At 53.1% G+C, this 24,482-nt stretch overlaps 1 protein-coding gene across 1 annotated transcript; it reads left to right on the top strand.

The window, feature by feature from the left end:
* The first annotated feature begins 1,881 nt into the window (after positions 1-1,881).
* PTGES (prostaglandin E synthase) lies at positions 1,882-15,972 on the top strand. The gene is made up of 4 exons (XM_003264236.4): positions 1,882-1,920; positions 2,160-2,338; positions 6,547-6,629; positions 15,417-15,972. The coding sequence occupies exons 1-4, from the start codon at positions 1,902-1,904 to the stop codon at positions 15,664-15,666; spliced, it is 531 nt and encodes a 176-aa protein (XP_003264284.2). The 5' UTR covers positions 1,882-1,901; the 3' UTR covers positions 15,667-15,972.
* Positions 15,973-24,482: the final 8,510 nt, after the last annotated feature.

Here is a 24,482-nt window from a genome sequence, read left to right as displayed (position 1 = left end):
CTCTGTCTCAAAAAAAAAAAAAAAAAAAAGATCCCTGCCCTTGGCCAGGTGCGGTGGCTCATGCCTGTAATCCTAGCACTTTGGGAGGCCGAGGTGGGTGGATCACAAGGTCAAGAGATCGAGACCATCCTGACCAACATGGTGAAACCCCGTCTCTACTAAAAATACAAAAATTAGCTGGGAGTGGTGGTGCGCACCTGTAGTCCTAGCTAGTTGGGAGGTAGAGGCAGGAGAATTGCTTGAACCTGGAGGTGGAGGTTGCAGTGAGCTGAGATCATGCCATTGCACTCCAGCCTGGGTGACAGAGCAGGAGTCTGTCTCACAAGAAAAAAAAAAAAAAGATCCCTGCCCTTGTGGAGGTCCTGCCAGAACCCGGGGAAGGGGGCAGGATGCAGCAAGGTGAGGATTTTTTTTGAGACAGAGTCTCGGTCTGTCGCCCAGGCTGGAGTACAGTGGTGCGATCTTGGCTCACTGCACCTCCACCTCCCAGGTTGAAGTGATTCTCCTGCCTCAGCCTCCCAAGTAGCTGGGATTACAGGTGTCTGCCATCACATCTGGCTAATTTTTGAATTTTTAGTGGAGAGGGGGGGTTTCACCATGTTGGCCAGGCTGGTCTCGAACTTCTGACCTCAGATAATCCGCCCCCCTCAGCCTCCCAAAGTGCTGGGATTACATGTGTGAGCCACCTGGCCAAGGTGAGGATTTTGAGGTGAGGGATTCAAAGACTCTTAGGAAACAAACGTTGATGCTTTCTTTCTTTTTTGAGACAGGGTCTTGCTCTGTCACCCAGGCTAGAGTGCAGTGGTGAGAACATGGCTCACTGCAGCCTCAGCCTCCTGGGTTCAGGTGATCCTCCCACTTCAGCCTCCTGAGTAGCTGGGACTACAGGTGAGCACCACCATGCCCAGCTAATTTAAATTTTTTTTTGTAGAGACGGAGTCTTCCTATGTTGCCCAGGCTGGTCTCGAACTTCTGACTTCAGGTAATCTGCCCCCCCCCTCCCCTCGGCCTCCCAAGGTGCTGGAATTACAGGTGTGAGTCCCCGCGCCCAGCCCGGTGATGCTTTCTACTGAAGAGTCAGTTGATAGGCCTTTCGGGGAGATCTTGTGAAGAAGAATCAAAGCATTTGACTGGGGAAAGAGTCCCAGGATAGTCAAGTGATGCTCAGGAAGTCAGTGGAGCCACGTGCTGGTTCCCCATCCCTGTTATAGCAAATTACCACAGACTTAGTGGCTTAAAACAATACAGCTTCATTCTCTGGCAGTTCTGGTGGATGAAGCCTGAAGTGGGTCTCACAGGGCTAAAATCAAAGTATTGGGAGGGCTGCGTTCTGTCTGAATGCAGAGAGTTTGTTTCGTCCCCTTTTCCAGTTTCTAGAGGCCCCTGGTATTCCTTGAGCCATGATCTCTCCTTCATCTTCAAGGCCAGCAGGGTAGCGTCTCTCCTGTCTGACTCCTGTTCTGTCCTTTCATCTCCTCTCTTAATTCTGCATCTGTTTTCATATCTTTTTTCTAATTCTACTGCCTCCCTCTTGGAAGGGCCCCTCTGATTACACTGGGCTCACCCAGATAAACTAGGATAATTTCTCCCATCTCAAATCCTTACTAAATCCCACGTGAAAAGTCCCTTTTGCCACAGTCACAGTCACGGGTTCTAGGGATTGGGACATGGCTGTCTTTAGGGGTGGAGGGTGTCCTTCAGCCTGCCACAGATGGCAAAGTCATGTCCTTGTGGCTGCAGCTCCATTGTCCAGGCTGAGTGTGGAGGCGCATGGCATGGTTCTCACGCCCACCACCTACCCTGACCCTGTGGAGGTGGGCAGGAGGCAGCGATACTCACCACGTGCAGAGGCCCTGCCAGGTGCCCCGCCTCATCATTCCCTAGAAGGCAGGCAGCACCACATGCTCCCCCACACTACAGGTAAGGAAACAGCTTTGAAAGAGATTTGAAAGTGTTTGAGGATTTGCCAGGAAGGAGGGATCCAGAGCCAGGGACTGGGTCCGAGACACCTCGAGACTCTCTGCTTCTTAGAGCTCCAGGGGCTGCTTGTCTTTCTCCTCACAGGAGAAGGGGACCCTGCTGCTGCTGCCGTGGGGCGGGACGTGGGCGGTGCTGGCTGCAGAAAGGCTCTCTCCGCCCCCTTTGTGCTTTCCCTGCAGGCTGCTCCTCTGTCGAGCTGATCACACCCACAGTTGAGCTTCGCTGGCCAGAGATGCCTGCCCACAGCCTAGCGATGAGCAGCCCGGCCCTCCCGGCCTTCCTGCTCTGCAGCACGCTGCTGGTCATCAAGATGTACGTGGTGGCCATCATCACGGGCCAAGTGAGGCTGCGGAAGAAGGTACGTGCCTCCCTGGGGGTCTCCTGCCTGGGTCATACTTGCTTCTCTCCACGTCCTGTCAGGAAAGACTCGGGATAGGGAAACGTGGCCAAGGTGTGTGCAGGGCTGGGAGGTGGGCACCTCTTCCAGCCCGGCCGGGTGGCTCCCTGCCAGTCCCACGTGTCAGCAAGGTCTGCACCTTCTCCTCTCTGGCTTAAGAGCACTTACTCGCTTGCCGTGCGACCGGGCTGAGTTCTTGGCACGGAGAGAGCCAGCGAGTGTCTGTGAGAGAAGCAGGTTCTGGAGGGTGGAGTGTGGGAGCGTGATAGCACAAAGCCTCTGTCTAACCTGGTGGCTTCCCGGCACGGGAGGTCTGATATCTGGGTGGAGTGGGAACCGGCAAAACAGGAGTCCGAGAAACGTTGAAGTGGAAATTCCCAGCTCCTGGCAAGTGTCACTAACAAGCCCACTGCAGCCTCCGGAGGCCGGTTCCCAGCCGGGTACCGTCGGGGTGCTCAGTGAGGAATTTCCCCACTAATCCCAGCCCCTGAACCAAAACAACATTAATGAGTCCCAGAGCTGGGCCGGGGTGAGTTCCAGTAGCATCTGTCACACCAGACGGCGAGTCTGCAAAGTCATAGTCCGAGCTTGTCGGCTGTCCTGGCGGCAGAATGCAGAAAGACCCCAGGCACCTGTTACTTCCTCCCCAGGTATTTTAATAAAGCAGTCATTTCCTGAAACTGTCTCTGTCTTCCCCTGTGTCCAGTTCAAAGGCGAGGCGAGGCAAGGCTGGCTCTGGCACTGCATGCGGGTGGATCCTGGGGAGTGAGGATCTTGGCCACAAGCCAGGCTCAGGCCCTGCTGCAGGTACAGGCAGGATTAAAGGCAGGGCAGCTGCCCAAGTGATAGGATCCCTGGAGGCTATAGCACTTCGTAGGATCCCCGGAGGCTACAGCACTGATGGCTTCTGACTTCTCCCTGCCTTGGCTAGTCCTGGGATATGGGATCCGGGCATCAAGCAGAACAGCTGCATTCACTCATTGACTCCTTCCCAGAGGGCCGAATGTGAGCGTGAGGCCCGGAGCTGAGCGTGAGATCCCCGCCACAGCCCTGACGGGCAGGGGAGGCGCCATAGTCATCCCGTTTTCTAGGTGAGGAACCTGAGCGCAGAGAGGAGACATCACTTGTGAAGGTCACATAACCCCACAGTTTGAACTCTAGTGTCCAGCTTCAGAGCCCACATCCTGTCTTGGAGGCGGGGGTTTCTGTTTTGTTGTTTTTTTCTGCTGTCCAGGCTGGAGTGCAGTGGCATGATCTCTGCTCACTGCAACCTCCACCTCCCGGGTTCAAGTAATTCTACTGCCTCAGCCTCCCCGGTAGCTGGCATTACAGACGTGCACCACCACGCCTGGCTAATTTTTGTATTTTTAGTAGAGATGGGGTTTCACCATGTTGGCCAGGCTGGTCTTGAACTCCTGACCTCAGGTGATCCACCCGCCTCGGCCTCCCAAAGTGTTGGAATTACAGGTGTGAGCCACCACACCTGGCTGAGGCTTCGGTTCTTAACAGCAGGCCAGCGATTCCTTTTTATTTATTTATTTATTTATTTATTTATTTTAGAGACAGGGTCTTGCGCTGTGGCCCAGGCTAGAGTGCAATTGTACGATCATAGCTCACTGTAGCCTCGACTTCTCGGGCGCAGGTGATCCTCCCACTTCAGCCTCCCAAGTAGCTGGGATTATAGGTGTGTGTCACTGCTCCTAATTTTTTGTTTTTGGTAGAGATGGCTTTTGCCATGTTGCCCAGGCTGGTCTCAAACTCCTGGGCTCAAGTGATCCTCCCATCTTGGCCTCCTGGAGTTCTGGGATTACAGGTGTGAGCCACTGTGTCCAGCTGTGATTTCCTTTTAACATGAATTCAGGGAGGGGAGGAGGTGAACCTGTCCCAGAGCCTTTCTGCCTGATTGGCAGGGACACCACAGAAGGAAACCGCCACTCGTTGGGCTGCTCCTGAGGTGTTCCTCATGACAACGTGGCCCCCTCTTATCTCTGGGTGCTAAGTGTCATCCAGGAAGGACTTGCTGGAGGTGACAGTCACAGGCCCTGGCTCCTCCACCCACCAGCCTGGGGACCTGGACAAGTCTGGGAGCTCAGTGTCCTCATCTGTAAACAGGGGTCGTGACAGCGGTGCCAGGAGAATGCAACGCCCCACCAATGTTTGTCCTTAAGACTTATAAGTAACTGAAATTAACATGAGCACAGCAACCTCAGGTCACTTTCAAGGGACGGCAACCAAAGGCTGGCCTCCACCCCAGCTAAGGTGGCACCTCGGCCGCTGACACTGGGGGCTTCCTGGTCTGCACTGCAGCTGGCTCTGACCTGGCTGACTTGTATTTGAGTTGTATCTCCCGGGGGGAGCAACTCCACGGGCAGTGGACTCCTAAAGGCAGTGCCCACTATATGCTGAGGCCCCTTGAAAGGTATCACGGATCCACGGACAGAGCCTTCGGTGTTGGTGATTCACTGATTTAAGGGCCAGCAGAGAGGAATTTTGGGTGTGAAGGTTCCAATCTCGAAGATCTGAGCTGCATTCTCCTCTGGGGTAGGGCAGGGCAGGCCCACCAGGGAGGACAAACCATCCCTTGGGGGACAGTCATGAGTCAGAAGCACAGGATTTGCCATCAGCTGAACAATTTAGAAAACCTGCTGCTGAGATTCAGGTTCTGCTGTGGGCCTGGTGGGGTTTGACTGTCTGGATGCCAGCAGGGAACAGTGGAGCAGGAGTCATGGGCCTCCGATGATCACAGTGTGACTTTATGTCTCTGCTTTCCAATGAGAGAAAGTGACAATTCACTGAGCACCTCCTTGTGTTGGGCATTGTCCTAGCGGCTTCTCCAGGTCTCCCTCTCACTCATCACATGGCACATGAGCTGTGATTTCTCCTCAGTTTTCAGAGTTCAGGATCCTGTGGTTAATCAGCACGGAGCTGGGTTTTCAGCCCAGGGCTCTCAAGACCTTCTCATGGCTTTTAGTGCAAAGTCCAAATTCTTCAGGTGCTCCAGGACCCCTGATGACCCCTGTACCTTTATCTTGGGCCCCTGTCCCTTGCCCTCTGTGCTCCAGTGTGCTGGTTTTCTGTTCTTCACACATGCCCGGCTTCTTCCGGCCTCAGGGCCTTTGCACGTGCTGTCCCTTCTGCCTTGAATGTTGTTGCTCCAGCCGTCCCTTCATCTGGTTAATGTCGATGCATCTTTCAAGCCTCAGATTGTCTTATTTTTTTTGGAGACAGAGTCTGGCTCTGTTGCCTAGGCTGTGCAGTGGTGTGCACGTGGTGAGAGTGCAGTGGCGAGAGTGCAGTGGCGAGATCACAGCTCGCCGTAGCCTCGACCTCCTGGGCTCAAGCAATCCTCCTGCCTCAGCCCCCCTGCCAAGTAGCTGGGACCACAGGTGTGTACCACCACACACAGCTAATTTTTGTATTTTTTATAGAGATGGGGTTTCATCATGCTGCCCAGGCTGGTCTTGAACTCCTGAGCTCAAGTGATCCACCTGCCTCGGCCTCCCAAAGTGCTGAGATTACAGACATGAGCTACTGTACCCAGCTTGTTTGTTTTAGAGATGGGGTCTTGCTATGTTGCCCAGGTTGGTCTCAAACTCCTGGAAGCTCAAGCAATCCTCCTATCTTGGCTTCCCAAAGTGCTGGGATTACAGGCGTGAGCCACCACACCTGGCTTGTTTTAGAGATGGGTCTTGCTATGTTGCCCAGGCTGGTTTTGAACTCCTGGGCTCAAGTGATCTCACTGCCTTGGCCTTCCAAAGTGCTGGGATTACTGGTGTGAGCCACCTCATCCAGCCCTAAGCCTCAGCTTTCATGTCACTGCCTCAGAGAAGCCTTCTCAGACCCTCAGACTGGGTCAGGTCCCACGTAAACATTCTCAAGGCCAGCCGTGTCTTCTCCTTAACAGGAGAACCTGAACCCTGGCCTTCCCTGGTTCATAGGCAACTCCCCTATCAGACTGTGAGCTTCATAAAAGCAGAGACAGGGGGGCCTTTTCACGGTGAGCTACCAGCCCCTGGCTCAGGGTAGGAATCGTGGATGATGGTTGGATGGGCGTGTGTGTAACTGCACCTCTGTCCTGCCACTGTGAACTCTGGTCATGGACAAAACATAGCCCCAGGCGACTGGGCCGTTTGTCTCACGAGGAGTGACTCTCAACTGGTATATTTCAGGCCTTTGCCAACCCCGAGGATGCCCTGAGACATGGAGGCCCCCAGTATTGCCGTAGCGACCCCGACGTGGAGCGCTGCCTCAGGCAAGTACTTCGGGCCCCTGGCCTGGCCACACCTGGCCATGGCCTGCCCTTTCAGATCTTCTTCCACGCACAGGGGACTTGGAGGACTCCCAGGGGCTGAGGTTTTCTGTGTTCCTGATCTTCTCTGACTGTTTTACTTTATTCAATGATTTAATTTAGAATGAACTTTGGAAAAGTAAGACGTGGTCATGACTCACAAAGTGGGAAAGGTGTCTTCAGTGAAAATTCAGTCTCCCTCCTACCTCTGACCTCCAGGCACTATGCAATTCTACTGGCCAGGGGCAAACACTCCTGATAATGGCCATGCATCTTCCCACAGAGATTTTCTGCATTTACAAACACGTGTGCCACGCTTTTCCCGTTCTGCCCCATAGAATCACCCTTTATCCACTGGTCTGTACTATGCTTTTTTTTTTTTTTTTAAATATGGCAACAGAGATTGTTCCATATCGGCTCACAGAGGAGTTGCATTCACTGTATTGGTGCTCCAGTATTTGTGTTGCCACTCTGTTGAATATACAGCCCATAACTTCCCTAATCGATTCCCCTGCGAAGGGCGATGGGCATTTGGGCTCCTTCTGTGTTATGAACAGAAGGCCTCGACACTTCTTTTTTTTTTTTTTTTTTGAGACAGTCTCACTCTGTTACCCAGGCTGGAGTGCAGTGGCGCCACCTCGGCTCACTGCAACCTCCGCCACCCAGGTTCAAGCGATTCTCCTGCCTCAGCCTCCTGAGTAGCTGGCGCTACAGGCGTGCACCACCACGCCTGGCTAATTTTTGTATTTTTAGTAGAGATGGGGTTTCCCCATGTTGGCCAGGCTGGTCTGGAACTCCTGACCTCAGATAATCTGTCCACCTCGGCCTCCCAAACCGCTGGCATTACAGGCGTGAGCCGCAGCACCCAGCCTCAACACTTTTTTCATTTGCCTTTATGGATATGTGTGAGCAAAATTGCAGGATGCAACAAAATCATTTCCCACTACTGGTGGGGGAGCCATTTTTCCATCCCTCTGACAACTCAACTGACAACTCATTGTATTGGCATATTTGGGTGGATCCCTACCAAGGTGATAGGTGAAAATTTATATCACATTTTCGTTTTGCTTTGCACTTCTTTATTCTTAGTGAAGTTGAACATCTTTTCATATGCTTAACATCCCCCTGGTCAATTAAAATGAATTTCCTCATTATAAAAATTAGAACTCATTACAGACGATTTGGGCAATACTAAAAAAACACAGAGACAGAAAGGAAAACCGCTCACAGTTCTAATCACGGTTCACGCTTGCATCTCTCTCCTCTTTGTCTTCTATATCTAAATATTTTTCATAAAATTAGGCATGCATTAGGTACACCCAATTTGGAGTTCTGATTTTCTTTTATGAACATTATTTTGCAAACTTTCCTGTTGGCAAATGTTACTAAAAAAATTATTCTTGACCAGATGTGGTGGCTCACGCCTATAATCCCAACATTTTTGAGGGCCGGCAGATCACTTGAGGTCAGGAGTTCTAGGCCAGCCTGGCCAACATGGCGAAACCCTGTCTCCACTAAAAATACAAAAATTAGCCGGGCATGGTGGCACGGGCCCGTAGTCCCAGCTACTCGGGAGGCTGAGGCGGGAGAACGCCATGAACCCAGGAGGCGGAGGTTGCAGTAAGCCGAGATTGCGCCACTGCACTCCAGCTTGGGGGATAGAGCGAGACTCCATCTCAAAAAAAAAAAAAAGATTCTTAAAAAACTGGCTTCGTAAAATCCCATCAGAGACTAAATGCTAATTTCACATAATCACAGTCAATATTAAAATTTTTTTGGCAGTTTCTGCTCTGCCATCTTTTACCAGTTAGCTAGAGAGTGAGGCGGTGGCACTCCAGGGGTTGGGGTCATCGGAAGAGCTTGAAGGGGAAATGGGGAGGACGGGGAGGTGGACAGGCTGAGGCCGGAGACAAACTATTACATGGGTCTCAACACATTCCCCTGCATCACAGGCAGAAATGGGTGGGACACTGTCATTTAAATAATACAAATTTCTTTCACTTGAAAGAAAGTCTGTGGGTTTTTTTTTTCTTATGTTTTTCTTGGCCATTGACAATAATATGTCCACTTGTGGTTTTAAAAAAATTACAGACCTGTGTCATGTAGGAAGTGAAATTCCTTGCTATTTTACCCTTTCAAATCCTTCATATGAGGCCTGCCTCTCCATTAATGAGCACTTACTATATCCAAGACACTGTGCTAAGCACTGGCTGTACTTTCATGAACAAAAGCCTTCTCCATACACAACTTCCATTGGTGACTCTTGTCCCTGGCTGTCTCGGCCCTCCTGGACAGTGGAGAAGGATGGGATGAGCTGTGCAGGCAGCAGGAGGCCAGGACGGTGGGTCACCCAGGGCCAGCTCACAGCAGCCACCAAGAGCATGCGTTTTGGCTCCTCCCAGGCTGCAGAGCTTTTATGTAGCAAAGCTTTCACGTGGCACACGAGTGGCCAAGTGGCCTTACAGATACTTGGTTTATTTTTACTGGCTGAAACCATGCCCTATGGAGAGACAATAGACCCGGGTGATGCCCAGACATTTCCACCCAACCAATCTTTTTTTTTTCCTTTTTTCTTTCTTTTTTCTTTTCTTTTCTTTTTTTTTTTTTTTTGAGACAGAGTTTCGCTCTTGTCCGCCAGGCTAAAACGCAATGGCACGATCTTGGCTCACTGCAACCTCCACCTCCCAGGTTCGAGGAATTCCCCTGCCTCAGCCTCCCGAGTAGCTGGGATTACAGGCACCTGTGACCATGCCAGCTAACTTTTGTATTTTTTTTTTTAGTAGAGACAGAGTTTCACCATGTTGGCCAGGCTGGTCTCAAACTCCTGACCTCAGGTGATCCACCTGCCTTGTCCTTCCAAAGTGCTGGGATTACAGGCGTGAGCCATTGCGCCCAGCCCAAAATAACCCATCATCTATAGTACTGGGGTTTAAATGGTTGAAATTCATTTCAGCAGTTTCTGAGTGCCTCTTATCTAATAATACTTTATAGCCATTTGGTGAGGACTTACTGGAGGCAAACTGTATACTGGGCCCATGTCAGACCTGGGGAGTGCCTGGGTCCCCTGGGCCCCTCCTCCGCCACCTGATGTCACAGAACCTCATGGAAACTTGAGTGTGCAGAACTAAGAGAATTCTATATCCTGCCCTCTGCTACCGGAGAACTGGCTGGAACCCGAAGGGGGAGACCACCTGGGAGCAAAAGTTGGTTAAATATTAGACCAGGGTTTATGGTATGATTCGAGTCACCCTTCTGTCAAATAGGAAAGCACTTCAGTCTTGGTTCTTGGAGCATAAATCTGCCTTGCAGGTTAGCACATGCTGGAGTCCAAATGTGAGCCTAGTTCTGGGAGAAGCCAGGGACCAGCCACCTTTCCAGGATACCTGTCCAGAGTCCCTGGCAATGTGCGTCTGGGCCGGAATCTGAGGTTGGGTGTGTGGAACTGCACGGAGGGGTTACCTGTGTGGTCCCAAAGAAGGGAGGCAAACGTGCAACCTAAGCTTGGAGCATTTCTGTTTGGAGCGTATAGAGTTAAACTGAATAAACTGGTTTGTCAGGAAATTGGGTCCCAGAATGTCAGCCCGAGAAGTCCCTTAGATGCCATCCAGCATGTACATTTTGTACATAGCGAACACAGTCCCAGAGAGTGAGAGATATTTGCCTGAGGCCATGGAGCTAATGAGCACCACAGCAGAACTGGAGGTTTCCAGCCTAACACTCCCTTCCGGCTGCACCATGAAGTGCTCAAAAAAAAATTTTTTTTTTTTTTTGAGATGGACTTTCACTCTTGTTGCCAAGGCTGGAGTGCAATGGCGTGGTTTCGGCTCACTGCAACCTCCGCCTCCGGGGTTCAAGTGATTCTTCTGCCTCAGCCTCCTGAGTAGCTGGGATTACAGGTGCCTGCCACCACGCCCGGCTAATTTGTATATTTGTAGTAGACGCAGGATTTCACCACGTTGGCTAGGTTGGGCTCGAGCTCCTGACCTCAAGTGATCCGCCTGCCTTGGCCTCCCCAAAGTGTTGGGATTACAGGCGTGAGCCACCTCGCCCGGTTTTTTATTTTATGATTTTTTTTGTGACAGGGTCTTGCTCTGTCGCCCAGCCTGGAGTACAGTGGAATCCCGGCTCACTGATGCCTTGACCTCCTGGGCTCAAACGATCTTCTCATCTCAGCCTCCTGAGTAGCTGGGACCACAGACAAGTGCCACCATGCCTGGCTAATTTTTAAATTTTTATTATTGTAGAGACGGGATCTTGCTATGTTGCTCAGGCTGATTCCAAACTCCAGGGGCTCAAGTGATCCTCCCACTTCAGCCTGAGATCACAGGTGTGTGCCACCACACCCAGCCCCATAACGTGCGTTTGATTCATTTGGCCTGAGCATCTGAGGGCACTCAGAAAGTCTGGCAAAGCCAAGAGGGTGAAGTGAGCTTTAGCGACAGTGTCCAGGACAGGGCTGGTGATGGTGATGGAGGAGATGGCGGCTTGCTTAAAATCTCCCTACTCAGCCGAGCACAGTGGCTCACATCTGTAATCCCTGCACTTTGGGAGGCTGAGGCGGGTAGATCACCTGAGCTTAGGAGTTTGAGACCAGCCTGGCCAACATGGTAAAACCCCGTCTCTACTAAAAATATAAAAATTAGCCAGGCGTGGTGGGGCTCGCCTGTAGTCTCAGCTACTCAGGAGGCTGAAGCACGAAAATCGCTGGAACCCAGGAGGTGGAGGTTGCAGTGAGCGGAGATCACGCCACTGCACTCCAGCCTGGGGCACAGAGCGAGACTCTGTCTCAAAAAAGAAAAAAAGATCTCCCTGCTCAGTGTCCAGGAGTGTTGTAAGCACTTTCCAGGAATTCACTCACTTGGCACTCTGAGGAGGGGCCTGGCACTCTCGGCTCTGCTCCCGAGGCTGTCCCTCTACGGGAAGGTGATTTCACTGTCTTGTATACCTGCCTTTGAAACGAAGCAGGCACTGCATTGTATCAACCCTGATACAAAGTCAAGGAAATTGCCACCGTGGATGCCAGCAGGGCTGGGGGAGGGAGGAGGAGACCCTGTGGAGCAGCCAGCAGCTGTCCCTGTCCTGGCCATCTGGGGATCACTGTCCTCACCGCTGTCACCTATGCAGGAAAATGCAGCTGGTGTGGAAAAGTCTGTGGAGGGTGAGGGCAGGCCTGATGCTGCAGGAGGCGATACAAGTCCAGTCTAGTAGGAATTTGCTTTGGGTGGCTTTTACCTTAAAAAATGGTTATGATTTGAATGATGCATTTCACCCGAGCATGTCTGTGGTACGTGCCTGCCTCCATGTCTCTCGGTTTGGAGCCTGGAGGTGGGAGGAGGGAGGTGAGCTTTCTCCCATCATTCCTTGGTGTCTCCATTGCTCCCTGTCCCTGGCCACTGCGGCCTCGGAGGGGCCCCTCTGAGGTTTGAGACAGACCAGACGAGGGAGGGAGGGCTGGGCCAGCCCCAGGGGCTGACAGTCAGAGCTCCTGACCACCTCTCCTCCCACGCTAGTGACCGCTGAATTGCTGCCCAATGGCTGGAAATAGAAGGTGGGGCTCAGTCCCCGCTTTTTCTGCAAGGCCTGCTCCTCCCCAGCCTGCAGATGTGCCAGGCAGAGCAGGATCCACGTCTGCCATGAACTTCCCGTCTCGTTCCTCCTTCCCACCCTGTGTTCCCCACCTTCTTTCCTTCACCCACTCTTCAAGGTTTGGCTATGTTTGTGAACTCTCTGTACCATGATTCTCTTAACAGCTTTCCAAACATTGACTTACTCTTTTTTTTTTTTTTGAGACGGAGTCTCACTCTGTCGCCCAGGCTGGAGTGCAGTGGCGCGATCTCGGCTCACTGCAACCTCTGTCTCCCAGGTTCAAGAGATTCCCCTGCCTCGGCCTCCCAAGTAGGTGGGACAACAGGCACCTGCCACCACGCCTGACCGATTTTTGTATTTTTAGTAGAGATGGGGTTTCACCATATTAGCCAGGATGGTCTCCATCTCCTGACCTCGTGATCTGCCCGCCTCAGCCTCCCAAAGGACTTACTCTTAAAATATCAACACATACTTTAAGGAATAGCTGAGTGAACGGGTTGCATATGCTGGTTGTGCTTTTCCTGAAACTTTCAAATAAACATTACAAAACTCCTCATCCAGGTGGCACTCCCTTGTGAATCACTTGTGACAGGCAGACCTCATTTTGGGACATAATCAAAAATGGGTTTTCCAAGGGTGTCCCTCTAATCAGCCTGTAGGGGGATGTGGATACCCACAGCTCGATTGCCAGGGGACGGAGTGATTTTTGTTTTGTTTTATGTTTTGGGTTTTTTTTTTTTTTTTTGAGACAGAGTCTCACTCACTCTGTCGCCCAGGCTGGAGTGCAGTGACACGATCTTGGCTCACTGCAACCTCCACCTCCCAGGTTTAAGTGATTCCCTGCCTCAGCCTCCTGAGTAGCTGGGATTACAAGCACACACCACCATGTCCAGCTAATTTTTTTTTTGTACTTTTAGTAGAGATGGGATTTTGCCATGTTGGCCAGGTAGGTCTCAAACTCCTGTCCTCAAGTGATCCACCAGCCTCAGCCTCCCAAAATGCTGGGATTACAGGCATGAGCCACTGCACCCGGCCAAAGATGGAGTGATTTTGGAGGAACACCTATTGCCTTTCCTCATCAGTCCTGGTAAGGGACTTACTTGACAGGGAGGTGGCCCCAGTCTTTGGTTTCTCCCTCTCTTTTATTTTATTTGTTTATGTTTTTGAGAGGGAGTTTCCCTCTTTTTGCCCAGGCTGGAGTACAATGGCACGATCTCAGCTCACTGCAACGTCCGCCTGCCTGGTTCAAGTGATTCTCCTGCCTCAGACCCTTGAGTAGCTGGGATTACAGGCATGCACCACCACGGCTGGCTAATTTTGTATTTTTAGTAGAGACAGGGTTTCACCATGTTGGTCAGGCTGGTCTCAAACTCCTGACCTCAGGTGATCCACCCCCCTTGGCCTCCCAAAGTGCTGGGATTACAGGCATGAGTCTGTAATCTCCCTCTTATGTCTTCCCTGAGGGCAGTACCCCAGGATCTATCCAGAGCCAGCCTCTGACACAGGCAGGCCACAGTGTTCCCCACCGCTGGGTGAGAACTGCCCTGCCACAGACTTGCTTTCCTTGTGTCTGGGTTGCACGGTCAGGATCTGGGGGAAAAGGAGAAGAGGGGTTCATATCAGTCTCGGGATACCAGGGGCTGTGTCCTGAGTTTGGCCTGAGAAAGAGCTAGGCCCTGCTGGATTTACAGGAGTTTTGTACACTCAGATTGAATTCCTCTCCCGCTCTCGTTCTGCCTCACTCCCTCTTGTGCACCGCACTGTAGCCATGGGCTCACTTTTCTGCACATTGAACACGCTGTGCTTATTCAGGACCTTTGCACACACTGGTCTTCCTTTCTGGAATGCTTTTCCCCTGCAGGGCCAGATTCTCATTATTCAGGCTTCCCTGCCCATCCCCACCCCAGGCACGCTGCAGAGCATCCTACAGTGTGGGGTGGCCAAGCACTCCAGGTCCCCTCTTCCTTTGGTCAGGCCCACACACCATCGCCCTGGCCCAAGAATCGTCTTGCCAGTGGGAGGGAAGAGGAGGACCCTGCAGCGGGTCCCCACTCAGTGCTGCTAGTCTGGGCCTGGCCCGAAGATACGGTGTTATTGGTGGAATGCATGTCAGCAGGAAGGCCTGGAGAACATGCTTCTGTTCCTGCACCTCACACGTGTGGCCTGTCCTTGGGGGAGGTCATGCCCTGGGCACTGCATTCCTGTTTATTTGAGCTTCCAATGTGGCAATCTATGGGTTTAGGTGCTCATTCAATCTCTAATTTATGGGACTTAACCTCCCCACCCTTCATAAAGGAAGCCGGCCATTAGTAGGAGTCTGGAAAATGTGAACCAGCAGAAGTGGGTGAGTTTTCTGAGTTTTCTTTCTTGGTCATTTATTTACGGTGGCGTTATACAGAGCCCCTCCGCCCCCGCCACACATATGCACATGCTTGATTACTTTCAACCAAAAAAGAGGCAGGAAAGGATGTGTAAAATGAAGCGCTCCACCGGGGGCTGGCCATCGGTTGGCTCCAGTGAGTGGAAGCGGATCTTGTTATGATTGTCTCTGAAAGGATGGGTGGCACTTAGATTTAGGAGAAGAAGGAGACAGAGCCCGGCATTCATTTCAAAGGCCTGCTCTTGGGCTCTAGCCCCTTCTACTCAGGAGGGGCCCAGGAAGCTGCATTCAGAAGGAGGATGACCTCGGGCCTGACTCAGAGAAGCCCTGCCCTGGAGGTAAAGAGCATAAACTCGAGTCAGAACTCGGTTCCAATCCCAGCTCCTCTACTCGTTGGCTCTGTAAAGCACTCAGCACCTCTGAGTCCCACTTTTCCTGCCTGGTGTCCAAGGGCTAGAGAGGAAGGCGGGGGAAAGTATGGCAGGAGTAGGGTCCTGGCAAGCCCTAGAGGTATGCTAAGAGAATCCTGGACCAGTAGCTCTGTGACTCCCAGCCCATGACGTGGCCTCACTGCCTCAGCTGCTTGCAAGCACAAGCTTGGAGCTGCCTTCTTCTGGACTCTGGGGTATCCATCTCCTTGACCTGGCCATGAATGGATTTGACTGTGTGATATGCCTGAAATGACCCCCAGTGGGTCAAAGCACCCCAGCTTCCATGACACTCTCAAAAGGGCCTATGGCCCCAAAGCTAACACCTGGCTGACCGCACCCCTCTTGTCTCCCCAGGGCCCACCGGAACGACATGGAGACCATCTACCCCTTCCTTTTCCTGGGCTTCGTCTATTCCTTTCTGGGTCCTAACCCTTTTGTCGCCTGGATGCACTTCCTGGTCTTCCTGCTGGGCCGTGTGGTACACACCGTGGCCTACCTGGGGAAGCTGCGGGCACCCATCCGCTCCGTGACCTACACCCTGGCCCAGCTCCCCTGTGCTTCCATGGCTTTGCAGATCCTCTGGGAAGCGGCCCGCCACCTGTGACCAGCAGCTGACGCCTCCTTAGCCACCAGACCATGGGCCAAGAGCCGCTGTGGCTGTACCTGGGGACTTGATGTTCCTTCCAGATTGTGGTGGACCCTGAGTCCTGGTTTCCTGGCAGCCTGCTGCACGTGTGGGTCTCTGGGCCCGGTGGGCCTGTGTGTGTGCCTGTATGTGTGTGTGTGTATGTGTGTGTATGTGTATGTGTGTGTGTGTGTGTGTGTGTGGTTTTTCCTAGACCCGTGACCTGACATGTGTGATTTTTAGTCATTAAATGGAAGTGTCTGACCAGCTCGGGCCAGCACCTCGTCTTCGGTTGCGCGTTCCCGGTGTTCCCTGCTGCCCAAGCTGGCCTGATGCTCCAGTGCACTGGGCGTTCTTGCCGGTGACTGTCTAGAGCCAGTTTGGCGGGACAGGATCTCTGGCGCAGACACCAACGCGCCCTGGCTGGGTGTTAATCACACAGCAAGCAGCAGCCTCCTGCCTCCCGTTGGGGCGGGTAAGGTGGCATCTGGCGAGGGGAGCCAGGAGCACCCAAATCCTGCCCCGACCAGGTTACCCCTCCCTGCGGGGCTGCCCCGCCCGCGGGCTGCCATTATCAGCTCAGTCAACGAGGACACAGAGACTCCGGGAGGCCAGCGCCCGGAAGTGCAGGGCCAGGTCTGAAAGGCGGGGCTGCCAGGCTCCCAAGGTTCCTGGGCGGAGCCCCTGTGCTTCACGGCCTCACTTTCCCTGAACGCCCCCTCCCAGCACCCCGAGGCCGGAGCCCCTCTGACGGATGGGACCTGCCGTGCCGGGGGTTCTCCGGCAGCGCAGGGACCCCAGGCCCCGCCAGAAAGTGCTGTGAGGCCCCGGGTCCCGTTCGGAGCTGAGAGAGGAAACACTGCCCCCTGGTGGTAAGGGGACGCCTCTGTTTTGGGCCGCGGCGGCTCTCGGGAGAGAAACGGGAAGGGCGCGATCCAGTATTGAGCACCTACTGTTTGCTAAGCGTTGGGCTGGGCATACTAGTTGGATTTTTTTCCAACTTATGTCTATAATGCAAGCACTTTGGGAGGCCGAGGTGGGAAGATCTGAGCCCAGGGGTTTGAGACTAGCCTGGGCAACAGAGCCAGATCCCCTTTCTACCAAAAAAAAAAAGAAAAAAAAAAAAAAGAATTAGCCAGGTGTAATGGTGCCTGCCTGTGGTCCCAGCTACTCAGGAGGCTGAGGCGGGAGGATCGCTTGAGCCTGGGAGGTTAAGGCTGCAGTGAGCTGAGATCCCACCACTGCACTCCAGCCCGGGCAACAGAGGGAAACTGTCTCAAAAAAAAAAAAAAAAAAAAAAATCCCCAAAACAATCCGAGGCGGGAGGGATTTCTGCTTTTTAGATGAGGAAGATGAGGCTTTTTAGATGAGAGAGGCGAGGTTCATAGGAAGGAGGCTTGTGGGGGGGTCCCCTCACAGGGGAGAGGTGACTTGCCCGCTGTCCCTGGGCTGGGACACTCTAAGGCCAGAGGGAGGACAGACCCCAGGGCAGGGCCCATCCAGGAGGCGAACCCAGTGTGCATTTTTGTTGTGGTTGTTGTTGTTGTTTTAGATGGAGTCTCACTCTGTCACCCAGGCTGGAGTGCAATGGCGCCATCTCGGCTCACTGCAACCTCTGCTTCCCAGGTTCAAACGATTCTCCTGCCTCCACCTCCCAAGTAGCTGGGGTTACAGGCATGCGCCACCACACCCGGCTACTTTTTGTATTTTTAGTAGAGTCAGGGGTTTCACCATGTTGGCCAGGCTGGTCTCAAACTCCTAACCTCAAGTGATCTGCCTGCCTCAGCCTCCCAAAGTGCTGGGATTACAGGCGTAAGCCACCGTGCCTGGCCACAGCAGTGTGCATTTTTATATTTATATTTCCCTTCCTGGGGAAAGAGGGGCTCTATGGGCAAAATAACCTGCTGGGAACCCATGGGACCCAGGTGAGCAGGGGCATCGGATGCCCATGGCAATACTGTGAACCTGGGGCGTGGGTGAAGGAGGCGGCCCCCGCCACACTGGAGCTGCAGAGACCACGAGACCTTGAGGTCCCCTCCCCGGCACCACCCCTGTTCTGTCGGTTTGCGAGTGCCTCCTCAGGGTGGGGTGGTGCCCGCCGCTGGGGTGGCAACCTTATCCTGCTCCCCGCCCCATGCAGTTCTAGCCTGGGGTGGGCAGGCTCCGCAGGACACCTGATGGAGGCAGATGGGGCCTTTTCACCCCTGCTGGGGAGCAGCTGCCTGGTGAGGGGGCAACTCACCTGCGTTGCGGGGTGAAAGACCCGTTTCAAGGGGACTGTCCAAGCCAAGAGAGCGAGGAACAAAGACAAGAGCTCAGCAGCTCTCCCCAGTCCCCTCCACCTTGAGCCTGGGAAGTGGAGGGCGGTGGGGAGAGTTGGGGAGGGGAAGGGTGAGGGTTGATGGTGTGGAGGGGAGATGTAAGGAGGGCTGTGGGGGTGGGGGGAGGGAGTGGGGTTGGGGGAGGGATGGGGTATGAAAGGGAGGTGTGGGGGGTGTGAAGAAGAGGTGGGTATGGAAGGGAGGGGTAGGGGTGGGGTGGGTGTTGGGGATGAGTGTGGGGGAGGGGTGGGTATGGAAGGGAGGCATGGGATGGGGTGGGGTGGGTGTTGGGGGTGGATGGGGGGAGGGGTGGGGTATGGAAGGGGGGGTGGGGTGGGTGTGGGGGAAGATTGGGACATGGAAGGGAGGGGTGGGGTGGGGTGGGTGTGGGTGTTGTGGGAGTGGTGCATATGGAAGGAGGCTTGGGTTGGGCTGGGTTGGGGGTGGGTTTGGGGGAGCGGTGGGTATGGAAGGGAGGTGGGGTGGGAGACAGATGGGCATAGAAAGGAGGTGTAGGTGTGGGAGGGACTAAAGGAATCAGCAGTGTGGGGTCACTGGCGCCTCTGGCCCTTATCAGGGAGTCTGGGGCTGTGGGTCACACAGGGATGGGCTTGGCACGGCTGGCTTTGTTTCCTAAGGGGACCTCTGGCTCTGCTGTGGGAGGGCAGGGAGTGTGGACAGCCGGGCAGTGGACACAGTGGGCAGTGGCGTGGCTCTTGCTTCCCCAGTGGCTCGGATAGTCCCCTGGCTGCTCGCCCAGGAGCTGGAGGACCCAGGTACGGGGGAGAGAAGGGAGGGGCAGTACCCAGGATGGTGTCTGCGCTGCTATGAGGAGACCACTGAATTTTTTAAGGGAGAGGAGGAGGCCCTGGAGGCCTGTGCTGCTCCCACCCAAGATCAGACCCAACCCTCAGGGATGGGCGGGGGTCGGGAAGAGGCCTCCTGGCTCCACAACCAGGGCCCCAGGGAGCAAGTGCTCGTCTCCCGGGCAGCAGTGGAGACAATGGGCCAGCGAGGCAGGGAGGGCATCTTATGGTTTTCTTTTTTCTTTTTTCTTTTCCTTCTTTTTTTTTTTGAGTCAACAGCAACAGTCTTGCTCTAGCCCAGGCTAGCCTGCAGTGGCACGATCTCGGCTCACCACAACCTCCGCCTCCGGGGTTCAAGCGATTCTCCTGCCTCAGCCTACCGAGTAGCTGGGACTACAGGTGCCCACCACCACACCAGGCTAATTTTTGTATTTTTAGTAGAGATGGGGTTTCACCCTCTTGGCCAGGCTGGTCTCGAACTCCTGAACTCAGATGATCCACCCACCTCGGCCTCCCAAAGTACTGGGATTACAGGCGTGAGCCACCGCGCACAGCCGCATCTTTTTCGTTTTTTAACAGATGGGAGCGGGGGGAGTCTCGCCCTATCATCCGAGTTGGAAAGCAGTGGTGCGATTGCAGCTCACTGCAGCCGTGAATTCCTGGGCTCAGGCAATGCACCTGCCTCAGCCTCCTGAGTAGCTGGGACCACAGACATGTGCACCACGCCTGGCTAAAGCACCTCATGGTTGATCACATCTTCTGAACTGACCAGAGGCAGAGTGGGAATTGGTACCGAGTGCAAGATGACCTCAGGCACCAGCGGGTTCTTCCTGACCTCATCCCCAGGCCTGCGGCCCCCCATGCCTGCAGCCCATCTTCCTCCCAACTCCCCCCAGATTTAGCTCAACCCCTGGGGGCTGTCTCCTCCTTCCTGACCCTGGAGTTGGGGGCGCTGGGAAGGGTGGGCCTTGGCTGTCTATGGTCTAGGGGGCAGAGGGCACTGAGCAGAAGCCTGGGGGGCCCAGAGCCTTGATTCAGGGAGGCAGGCAAGGACTTTTTCGTCTTGGGGGCAGTGAATGGGGCCCAGGTCCAGGCCTGCGAAGCTGAAGCTTCCCTGGTTGGGGCCCACTGTCTGGGGCATCTTCTCCCGAGCTCTGAGTGAACAGTTGGAATTCATGTAGACCCAAGGCCCAGGGAACAGGATAGCAATCTGGGGGCCTGTTTTCGTGATATGTCAGTGAGATCTCATGTTACAGAAGCCTTCATTCCCACCCCACACACCTTCTTAGGAGGAAGCCCATAGCAGGTGATGGCAGCTGTGCCCTGCCCACTTGGGCTCCCCCAGATCCCGTGACAGCCCCATAGATGACCTCCTGGGGCTCCCTCGTCAAACAGGTTAATGAGTCTAATGGCTCAAGGCTTCTGAGAACCTCCCTGGTGCGTGAGGACCTTGAGGGTGAGGATAAGGGCAGGCAATGATGACAGTGGACAGAGGGGCCTGCTGTTCACCGCCTTGGATGCTGGTCTGCGAGGCAGGGACCGACCCTGGGGACCCCCTGGGGAGGCAGAGTCCACAGGATTGAGGGGATTCCTGAGCCTCTGTGTGTGTATCCTGGGAGGATGCTGCGGTTGGGAACAGGTTTCCAGGCAGGCCAGGCTGGAAGGTTGCACTGTTTCTAATTCAAGGCAGTCCAAAGAGGGGATTATCTGTTGGGGCTGGTAAGAATCCAGGCAGGCTTCCCAGGAGAGGCATCGCTTGAATTAAAACTTGTTTATGTTTTTAGGCTGGGTGCAGTGGCTTACTCCTATAAATCAACCCCAGCACTTTGGGAGGCCCAGCCAGGCTGATCATTTGAGACCTGGAGTTCGAGTCCAGCCTGGCCAACATGGCAAAACTCCATCTCTATTAAAAATACAAAGATTAGGTCGCATGCAGTGGCTCACGCCTGTAATCCTAGCACTTTAGGAGGCCGAGGCGGGCAGATCACGAGGTCTGGAGATCGAGACCATCCTGGCAAACACGGTGAAACATCATCTCTACTAAAAATAAAAATTAGCTGGGTGTGGTGGGCGGGTGCCTGTAATCCCAGCTACTCGGGAGGCTGAGGCAGGGGAATCGCTTGAACCTTGGAGTCGGAGGTTGCAATGAGCCAAGATCGCACCACTGCACTCTAGCCTGGTGACAGATTGAGACTCCGTCTCATAAAAACAACAACAAAAAAACCACAAACAACAACAACAACAAAAACAAAGATTAGCCAGGTGTGGTGGCACGCACCTATAATCCCAGCTACTCAGGAGGCTGAGGCAGGAGAATCGCTTGAACCCGGGAGGCGGAGGTTGAAGTGAGCCGAGATCGCACCACGGCACTCCAGCCTGGGTGACAGAGCGAGGCTCTGTCTCCAAAACAAAAGAAAGGCTTGTTTAAGTTTCTGAACTTGTTAATTATATGTACTTGCACATAATGGTCGATGTCACAGGTTTAGAAACTACGGGAAAGCTCACAGAGGAAAATCAACTCCTCCAGGAATCACCATGCGGAGGCTGACCCAGGCCGGGCTCTGGGTGCTCTGCGACTCCTGTTCAAGCGCCTTGCAGTGAGGCCCTGGGTCACTGCAGTACCTCCCGACTGGATCCCTGAGTCTACCCTGGGCCCTTACGGTCACTCCCCACCTAGAGTCAGAGGCCCCCATCACCCCTGTGTGCAAAGCCCTCAGGTGGCTCTGATCCTGCTTGGAGGGAGGCCAAGTTCTCAAGAGGCCAGCAAGGTACCTCGAGGTCGTCGGTGTGCAGATCCCCTTTACGTTCTGTGTCTTTATCTCACTGCCCGTGTCCCCTAGGATGTGCATTCGAGGGGCACCGGGATTTAGGTCTGTGCTGTTCTCTGCCGTGCCTGTGTCCCTGGCTCCTGGGGCAGATCTGTTAAGTGAAGAAATGGATGTGAATGATGAGTGTGTACATGCACGTGTGTGTGGATGTAATCAGAGGGCCACAGGGAGGTTCAGGTTGTCTTCCCCCCCACTGGACCAAACTGAAGGCTAGAGGGTTGTTTATATTCAGGATGGAATTCGACAGCAAAAGAGATTTACAGAGGGTTTCTCAGCATTGGGGAGACGCCAGTGTGTCACAGCGGTGAGTGCTGTCTGTGCTCGGGGCTCACAGCCTTGAAGAGACCCCTCGGACTTGCTTTTTTTGTCATCGCTTGAGAATTTCCTCTGATCATACATCTGCACATATTCCTAGGGGTCTCGGTGGTCAGTAGCATGAACTGTGACAGTGCCCTGGCACAGTACGCCATCATTCTGGAGACCCTCATCATTTATGTAATCAGCCCTCGTTGTTGGATAATTGATTCACCAGGGTGCATGAGCACATGCCATGCTTTCAATGGGCATCTTTGCACATCAGTCTCTGTGCACAGCGGATGCAGGACAGGAGAGCCCCAAAGCAGGGTTTAGCCCGTGATGGTTCTTGGCTTTGCCCAGGAAATAATTCAACGGCAAGCCATGGTAGAGCAGAAGAAAACAGCTTTATTGAAGCAACGGTGTCACAGCTCCGTGACTGCGCCTGCAGAACAGGGCTACCCCCACGGGTAGAGAGGGGCAGCTCAGGGCAGTTTTGCGGACATATTTATACCTACTTTTAATTATATTTTAATTACTGTAGATTAAGGGGCAGTTTATGCAGAAATTTCTAGGGAAGGGGTAGTCACTTTTGGGTTGTTGGGTCATTGCCATGGAAATGGGGGTAACTCCTGGGTGTTGCCATGGCGATAGTAAAGTGACATGGCACACTGGTGACCTGTGTTATGGAAAGTTGCTTCTGCCCCCGTCCCTGTTTTGGCTAGTCCTCAATTAGTCCGGTGTCTGAGCCCCACCTCCAGAGTTGAGTCCCACTCCTACCTCACAGCCATTTCGTTAAAGTATGTTTCTTTTTCTCCCTTCCTTCCTTCCTTTTTTTTCTTCCTCCCCGTCTCTCTTTTCTTTTCTTTCTTTCCTTCTTTCCCTCCCTCCCTCCCTCCCTTTCTTTGCTTTTCTTTTCCTTTTCCTTTTTCCTTTCCTTTCCTTTCCTTTCCTTTCCTTTCCTTTCCTTTCCTTTCCTTTTTTTCTCTCTTCTTTCTTTCCAAGACAGGCTCTTGCTCTGTCATCCAGGCTATAGTGCAGTGGCACAATCATAGCTCACTGCAGCCTTGACCTCCTGGGCTCAAGTGATCCTTCCACCTCAGCCTCCCAAATAGCTGGGACCACAGGCATGCACCACCACACTTGGCCAATTTTTTGACTTTTTTGTAGAGACAAGGTCTCGCTGTGTTGCCCAGGCTGGTCTCAAGCTCCTGGACACAAGTGATCCTACTGCCTCAGCCTCCCAAAGTGCTGGGATTACAGGCGTGAACCACTGTGTCCCTCCTAAAATACTTTTCTAGAAGTGAAACTGCTGGGTCAAAAAGGCATGTGTGTTTGTAAGACGTGTAGTACATATTGTCCTCCAAAAAGATGGTTCCAATTTGGACAGGATTTTTTAGAGCGTTGTCAATTTTTAGTACCCAAGTAGAGAAATTTACAAGCATATATATAAAGAGTAGGGACCACCCAGAATCCCACCTCCCTGAAAAAATCACTGGTCACATTATGGTTTATGACTTTCCAGATTCTTTTACTATGCATGTTAAACATATATAATGTAATATGGATATATGTGGATATATATATCTAAAAGAGAGAGTGAGCCTGGGAGGTAGGCAGTGTTTCTCCACCTCTAAGCCCCTTTTGATGATGTTATTGTGATGGTCCCTGGAGACGCAGGTTTGAGGCCACCCAGGTGACGGTGGCTGCCCCCTCAGTATCTACACCAGCCAAGAAGACTTTGAGCAGCTTCACTTTTAGAAGTTTGAATTATGAAACTAGGGCTTTTTTTCCATTTTCCAAATATAAAATCATAACATAGAGTTATATATATTTTTTATTACATTTGCTGACTGTCCAGAATTGAACTTGGCCAGGCGCAGTGGCTCACGCCTGTAATCCCAGTACTTTGGGAGGCCCAGGTGGGTGGATCACCTGAGACTGGAGTTCGAAACCAGACTGGGCAACATGGTGAAACCCCATCTCAACAAATAAATACAAAAAGTAGCTGGGTGTGGTGGAGCATGCCTGTAGTCCCAGGCACTTGGGAGGCCGAGGCAGGAGGTGGAGGTTGCAGTGAGCCCAGATCATGCCACTGCACTTCAGCCTGGGTGACAGAGTGAGGCCATGTCTCAAAATAATAATAATAATAATAAATAAAAATAAATGTAAAAGGTGACACTATGTTGTAACCTCATTGGAGTGGATTTTTGCTGGCAAAGGGGTTGGATGGGAAGCTGTTGCTACAGGGGGACAGGGAGGAGGGATACAGTGGAAAGAGGGGACCGAATTGTTAGGATTGTCTGAAGAATCTGGCCAGGCACGGCAGCTCACGCCTGTAATCCCAGCACTTTGGGAGGCTGAGGTGGGCGGATCACCTGAGGCCGGGAGTTTGTGACCAGCCTGGCCAACATGGTGAAACCTTGTCCCTACTAAAAATACAAAATGAATCAGGTGTGGTGGCAGGCGCCTGTAGTCCCAGCTACTCAGGAGGCTGAGGCAGGAGAATCGCATGAACTCGGGAGGTGGCAGTTGCAGCGAGCCGA

This window comes from Nomascus leucogenys, chromosome 8, assembly GCF_006542625.1.
Source record: "Nomascus leucogenys isolate Asia chromosome 8, Asia_NLE_v1, whole genome shotgun sequence".
Classification (NCBI taxonomy): domain Eukaryota; kingdom Metazoa; phylum Chordata; class Mammalia; order Primates; family Hylobatidae; genus Nomascus; species Nomascus leucogenys.
This window is presented reverse-complemented; position numbering and strand designations above follow the sequence as displayed.